Here is a 7765-nt window from a genome sequence, read left to right on the forward strand (position 1 = left end):
CATGGTGGAGCTTCCCAATTAAAACAAGCTTGGAAGCAGGAGTGGCATCCACTTTCCAAATGGCTTGCCTCTGGAAATTCTATGGACAAGTGCTCAGGTCTTTCCTTCATAGGGTCACTGTGACTTGGCAACAACTCAATGGTCACTTAAAAATAATAGCAACAGTAGAAGTTCTAATACTGGTAGAAGCAATTTCTATATGATGACACTAAATAAAATATGCAATGAATTTATTATATTCTCTAAGATGTTTGCATTCTGTAACTATTTCACATTGCTCAACTGGCTTTCTTTATTAGTAAGAAAAAATACTTGATCAATGCTTAATTATCTGATGGCAAAAGACATTGCTTTTATTTTATGATTATTATGTATTTTGAGAGCAATACTATACATAAAGAAACGAGTTACAGACAGAATGAATCTTGCTTATTCTTGTTGAGTCAGAATCCCCTCATAGTTGACCCTGCAACAGGATTTTAGAGGTTGTAAATAGCACAGGAGAAGATTGCCCATTTTTCTTCTGAAAAGGAGACTAATGGAGTTGAACTTACTGTCTTTTGGGTTGGCGACACAATTCCTTACACACTAGGCCATAAATACCTATGAATATTAAATTATACTTACCAAAAAGACCCCTTAATATTTTAATATACTTTTTTAATCATACTGTACATCAAAAGACCCACCTATCAGGTCCTGATTAATTGCTTAAACAAGAGGCTTACAGCCTACAGCTGATTTCTGACAAAATCAGAAACAGCCAATCAGCGTACATTTGATTGTTAAGAGATTTTTTAAAAAATGCCCAAATGTTTTACTCCCAGCTTTCAAATAAATAAAAATTACTTGTTATTTTTTTGTTGTTATGTGCTGTCAAATCACCTTCTACTTATAGTGACCTTATTATGTACATTACCTCAGAACCCTGCCCTGAACGTGCTCACCAGACTGTGCCAAGAAATCTAGAGGACAGCCACCTGGCCATCTGACTGGAAAAGATCTATATTTCTTGCCATTCCAAAGAGAGATGATCCTACCGAGGGTGGAAATCATTTATATCACATGCAAGCAAGATTCTGCTGAAGATTATCCAAAAATGACTGGAACAGCACATCAGCAGAAAACTGCCAGAAGTGCAAGTTAGGTTTAAAAGGGATTGTGGTACTAGGAATATTGTAGCTAATGTTAGATGGATCTTGGCTGAAAGCAGAGAGTATCAGAAGAATGTCCATTTGTGTTTCATTGATTGTGTAAAGGAGTTTGGCTGTGTGGATCATAACAAACTGTGGCTGACTTGGAGAACAATGGGAATCCCAGAACACTTGATTGTGCTTATGTGAAACCTCTACTTGGACCAGGACGCAGTCATCAGAACAGAGCAAGGGAACATTGCATCGTTCAAAATTGGGAAGGGTGTACGCCAGGATGTGTTCTATCTCCATGCCTATTCAATCTATATGCAGAACAGATTATCTGGGAAGCTGGGGTCTATAAGGATAAATGTGGCCTCAGGATTGGAGGAAGATTCATCAACAGTCTGTGTTATGCAGATGACACAGCCCTGCTTGCAGAAACTGGGGAAGACCTGAAGCAATTGCTGCAGAGGATCAAACACTACACCCTTCAATATGGATTAAGGCTCAAATCAAGAAAACAAAGATTCTCACCTCTGGGCTGATGAGCAGCATCCTGATAAATGGTGAAGAAATTGAGATTGTTAACAGCTTTAGCTTACTTGGCTCCACAATCAACACTCTTGGCACCAGCAGCCAGGAAATTAAATGACTTTTTGCGTTGGGAAAGTCTGCTGTCAGAGACTTCTCCAAAATACTGAAGAGTAATGATGTCACTCTGGAGACTAAGGTACACCTGATACAGGCCGTGATCTTTGCAGTCACTTGCTGTGCATCAGAGAGCTAGACAATGACTAGGAATGATAGAAGCAGAATTGATGCCTTTGAGCTATGGTGTTGGAGAAGAGTGTTGGACTACTAAGAGAACTAACAGGTTCATCCTGGAGAGGGTGAAGCCAGGCTACTCCTTGGAGGCAAGGTTCCTGACATGTTGTAAGGAGAGACCAGTTCTTGGAGAGGGATGCCATGCTTGTGAGGCTGGAGGAACAGCACAGGAGAGGAAGGCCCTCAATGAGATGGATTGATTCAGTGACTGGGGTAAAGGGGTAGATGTGTCAGAGACAATAAGAGTGGCACAGGACAGAACAGACTTTAGGGCTATTGTTCATAAGATTTCTATGAGTTGCACGTGACTCAACAGCACATAACAAAACCACAAGAAAAATTGATGGACTATCACTTGACATATTTCAAAAAATAGACACCCCGGATATGCTCACTAGGTTGTGCCAAGAAATGTGGAGGACATCTACATAACCAATTGACTGGAGCTGATCCATGTTTTATTCCTATTCTCAAAAAAAAGGTGATTTATCAGAATGTGGAAATTATTGAACAATGTCACTAATATCACATGCAAGCAAAATTTTGCTGGAGATTATCCAAAAATGACTAGACCAATACATAGACAGAGGTGCCAAAAATAAAAGCAGGCTTTACAAGAGGCTGTGGCACTAGGGTTATCATTGCTGATAGCAGATGGATTTTGACTGAAAGCAGAGGATATACAAAGGATGTCTGCTTGTGTTTTACTGACTATGCATAGACATTTGACTTTGTGGATCCCAACAGCATGTGGCTAATGTTGCGAAGAAAAAAGAAGAGATGCTACTTCTGCTAGTGTGATGATGAGGAGGAGGAGGAGGAGGAGGAGATTGTTTATCATTATCAAGGATAAGAACACTGAGGAATCTTGAATGAGTCTCCTGTTTATTATTAGAAACTGTATGAATGTGGCACTACTAAGAAGGACAGGACATACAAGACACATAGGAGCAGAGGACGAAGATCATGGACTCAGAATAATAATGACTTCTGAATTTGAGAGCCCATGGACTGTCAAAAGAACAGCAGGTGTATCTTGGAGAAAGTGCTACCAGAATGCTACTAAGAAGCAAGGATGGCAAAATGTGTGTCCACATAATTTGGTCATATTGTTAGGCTGTTTTTTGGAATGGGATATCACACTTGGAGGGTCAGCAAAAGCGAGGAAGACCTTCAAAAAGTTGATACAATGACTGCAACAATGGGCTCGAATGTGATGGGGAATGATAAGAATGGTACAGGATAGGACAGGGATCAGATCTATTGTTCGTAGGATTGCTATGAGTCATACTTGACTGGATGACATCTAACAGCCACAGCAGCAGCATGATGCATGCAAGTGAAAATACCTGATAAATACGCAGAATTCTGGAGTCTAAAACTTGATAAAGAAACCTAGAGTACTATCAATTTAAGGTTGAAATAAGAATGAATTTTCATAAACATTCAATTCAGTTGGGCACTACACCTTTATCCTTTTGACTATGGTTATGAAAAATTGTTTTTCCCTAAGTCAGGACTCTGACACTGTCAGGAAATCCATATACCTAGTCCAGAGGTTCATAGTGCTCACAATTAGGAAGCAACTGTGAATCTGGGTATGTTCCTTTATTACAAGACCTCTTTTAATGTTGTCATAATTTTTTCCCTTTTAAATTTTTGTTAATATTGTTCATTTCAAAAGGTTTTGACTTGAGGACATCTTCAGAGTTTTCTCATCTTTTTTGTGATATAATAATAGAATTTTTTTAAAATGTGATATATGTGAATACTTACATGTTTTAAAAATAATTTTGGTGATTCTCTAAACTGTAACCTCTATGTATGAGCCATCCTGTTCTATCAAAAAATATGGACTAGTTATTACTTAGTTTAAACACACTTTTTGTTTAAAAGACATTAATTTTATGAAACTATTTTTGGAATGCATCATCCTAACATATAATATGTGAAATCTTAAAAAAAAAGAAGTCTCAATAGACCAATTAAATTGTAAAGTTGTTATAAATCAATGGCATATAGTGGTAACATGAGAACATCTCCACCTATCTTTCATTTTATTGTATTTCTAGTGACTCAGGTGTTTACAGTGATGCTGGAAGGTGTGCATTACATTAATATTTCATGTGTATGGTGGAAAAATCTCAGCAGATCTTTCAGACTAAGAACACTTAAACAATCTTTTTGTTTGTTTTTTATAATTATTCACTAAGAGGGTATTGAATCTCAACATAATATTGTCCAATACGATTCTGTAAGATGAGCCCAGAAGGCACTCTAATGTACACAGTCCCACAGCAATGTACCAGTGATGGTTATATCCTGAGGTTAGCATAGAATCAGGCAACATTTAATTCTGCTGTTTTATAGTTTATCTTGGATCAAATCTGACTTAATAGTAACTAACAACAACACTAAAAGTATGAAAACAGAGCAAGTTGAAAAATGATAAAATGTTTGCTATAAAATGTTTGCTACAAATTCTTCAAATTAGGATATTTATCTTGGATTCAAATTTAAAAAATATTGTCGCAAACCTGCTGGTTAATGTTTTATATTTTGTAGTACTGAAACTACAGTGGGCTCAGCTCCCTCTCAGTAGGAATGGCCCAGTCATTCTCTCCTTCACTGCACCTTGTTGCTGTTTCTCAGGGGAACCCTGGAGCCACTTGTTGAATGTAGCATGTAGGCATTGTTGTAGCCATGTGGGTGGCAAGAATCTGAGTAAATGAAGATGATGGCACAGTGCTTGCTTTGCTACTTTGTGTTTCTAACAAATACTTTCTTTGTAGGTGAACGTCCCTATCAATGTCCTTACTGTGAGAAAGGATTCAGTAAAAATGATGGATTAAAGATGCACATTCGTACACATACCAGGGTAAGATTACTCTTTTTCATCCCCATGTATTTAAGTATATATTAAACTTTATGTGAAAAAAAGACTCATTAAAAATTAAGTGTTGATATATGGACTTTTGAGGAGCTGTTTTTGGTTGGCGTGTGTGTGTGTGTGTGTGTGTGTGTGTGTGTGTGTGTGTTAAAGGCAGAACAGTGGAAAAACAAAAATAAAAACCCCAAATAAGTCCACATTGTTTGAATCTCAGTCCACTTCAGAAGTTATAAGGTAGTTAAGAATGCACTAACAGAGAAATAACACTTAACTTAGTACTAGAAAGCATAAAGATGTTACTTTACTGGATATACTCCAGTAAAAGGAACATCATTCTTTCTGTTTTAACAGTCAACTACTCAGTAATAGGTGAGTGACTCAGAATTAGACTGTCAAGCTAATGTCATATGTATGTGAAAGTTCCATTTCCATTTAGAACATTAAGAATAAATTATAGACAGAGTTAGCACACTTGCACCACTGTGCCTCATGCTCCCGTAGTTCTTTTTAATGAGAGCCCCTATGTTCCTCCCCTTTTATTCTTCTATATAGTTTATTCAGCTTCAAGCATCTACTTCTTACACTATTAAAAATATAAGAAATATAGACAAATATGTTTCTTGGTACATTGTTTCATTTAGGGCACAGTTAAGTGCTTGCTGTCTCTGAATTTTCCACTTGAAAATTTCATATTATATTAATTTACTAGTTTTGATTTTACTTTATGTATTTGTTGTTATTGTTGCATTATCTTTCACTGTTATTGTTACATATGGCCTTTGTGAAACTTCTTTTTTAAAAAAGTTTTTAGAGGACATGCCTATCCCCTTAAAAGAGCCATTTTTTTCAGCTTTATAACAGTCGTGGTATGCAATAGTTGTCCTTCTGTCACTGAGATATTTCAATCAGCATAATGTCCCGCAGGGTATCCATGTTGTTAATGTTCTATGAGTTCATTGTTTTTCAGTGCTATGTAGTATTCTATTGTATGAATATACCATAGGTTTTCTATCCATTCATTTCTTTATGAGCATTTGGGATGCTTCCATCTCTTTGCCATTATAAATAACACAATAATAAACGTGGGTGTGCATGTATCTATTTGGATGGGAGTTATGTTTTATTCAGAATTTACTACTGGTCTATCCCCAGTAATAACATTGTTGGTTCAATTGGTATTTCTGTTTCCAACTTTTTGAGAAAGTGCCAAACCACCTTCCATGATACCACTGCAGGTCTGACATGGGGGTATGGGAGGAGAATAGGATAAGAGTGGCTAGATAATGAACTTTGCACTGGAATAAACAATGGAAAGAATTGTTTAAAATGACTATATGGTTAGGCATTATATTTAAAACAACAATCCATAATAAGAGGTACATTGTAGAGAGGACTGAAGGGATGAGGGAGGAAAGTAATTGTACAAAAGTAGATGAATATTTAAAAAAACCGCAAAAATGTGAACTGAGTAAGGGGGAAAGGAAGGAGGGGGGCTAAAATCTGTGACGATAAATGAATGACAACTCTTAACTTTTCTGTAAACTTTTGTTAACATCAAAATTAAAGAATTTTATTTAAAAGAAGAGCTATTTTTAATTTTTACCTTCTTGGGTTTTACTTTTTTGCCTTTGCTATAAAATAAAAATTACCTTTCTTCCCATATCATAATGCTATAATCTTCATCCTCACCTCTGTGGAACTTAAAAAATACTCTTGTCCTTGTAATGAGAGCAATAGCTTTCCTTATCATTGCAATAAATGAATGCATTGATTTCTTTGGATTTAAGCCATACTTACACAAATATTAGGAATGAGAGTATATATTGCTTATAGTTGGTAGATACAGTGGACAGCAACTCATGGCAACCATATGAACAACAGACCTGGACCTTTCTGTGTTTTGCACTAGCTTCATACTCTGCTGTGCTCAAGCTAAGTGTATTCATCATGTTAATCCATCTCATAGAAGGTCGTCTTCTTTTTCATTAACTCTCTGCTTTTCCAAATTGATCTATCTCTCTAAGGACTGATTCCTCCTGAAAATATGCTCAAAAATGTGAGTCACAGTTTGACCATCCTTGCCTTTAGAGAACGCTCTGGTTGCACTTCCTGCAAGTTCGATTGATTTTTTTTTTCTTTTGGCAGTCCATGGTATATTCAGTACTCTTTGCTACAATTCAAAGATATTTGTTCTTTTTCAGTCTTCTTTAATGTTTGTTCAACACATATTCACAGGAAGCAATTGAAAATACTAATGTTTGGATCAATTACACCTCAGTCTTTAAAGTGACATCATTGTGTCTCAGTGCTTTGGAAATGGAGACATCATTGACAGCAAATTTTCCAATGTCTTGATTTCTTGACTACTATTATTGTGGGGGTTGATTGTGGATCCATTTAAAAAAGTAAGCTTACTGACAATTTTATTTAATCTTTTCTCCATCTAACACAGGGTTAGCCTATTGGTCCATTGGTGAGCATTTTTGTTTTCTTGATATTGAAATGTAATCCATAATGAAGACTGTATTCTTTTACCTTTTTTGTTAAGTACTCTTGACTTTTTACAAGGAAAGTTGTATCATCTGCATAATGCAGATTGTTGATGACTCTTCATCATACACTTTGAATAGGTACAAAGAAAGGATACAAACAACCCTTATGCACATCTTTCCTAATTTTCAACTATGACATATTTCCTTGATCTGTTTGGACAGCTGTGGGGTATGCATACATTTTGCATGAGCACAGTTAAGTGTTCTGGGATTCTCATTTTTCTCAGTATTAGCAATAATATGTTAGAGTCCACCCACACAGTCAAATGCTTTTGCATAGTCAATAAAACATATGCAAATATCTTTATACGGTATTCTCTGCTTTCAGCTGACATCAGCAATGATATCTCTTGTGCCACAGC

General features: G+C 36.3%; 1 protein-coding gene across 2 annotated transcripts in view; it reads left to right on the forward strand.

The window, feature by feature from the left end:
* The window catches only part of PRDM5 (PR domain containing 5), a 341046-nt gene that overhangs the window by 244123 nt on the left and 89158 nt on the right, over positions 1-7765 (forward strand). For both annotated transcript variants that reach the window (XM_006881055.1, XM_006881056.1), the window contains one exon: positions 4754-4839. In XM_006881055.1, coding sequence (XP_006881117.1) covers positions 4754-4839 — 86 coding nt within the window. The remainder of the gene's footprint in view (positions 1-4753; positions 4840-7765) is intronic.

Source organism: Elephantulus edwardii, unplaced genomic scaffold (assembly GCF_000299155.1).
Source record: "Elephantulus edwardii isolate Elephantulus edwardi_28Jun2011 unplaced genomic scaffold, EleEdw1.0 scaffold00012, whole genome shotgun sequence".
Classification (NCBI taxonomy): Eukaryota; Metazoa; Chordata; class Mammalia; order Macroscelidea; family Macroscelididae; genus Elephantulus; species Elephantulus edwardii.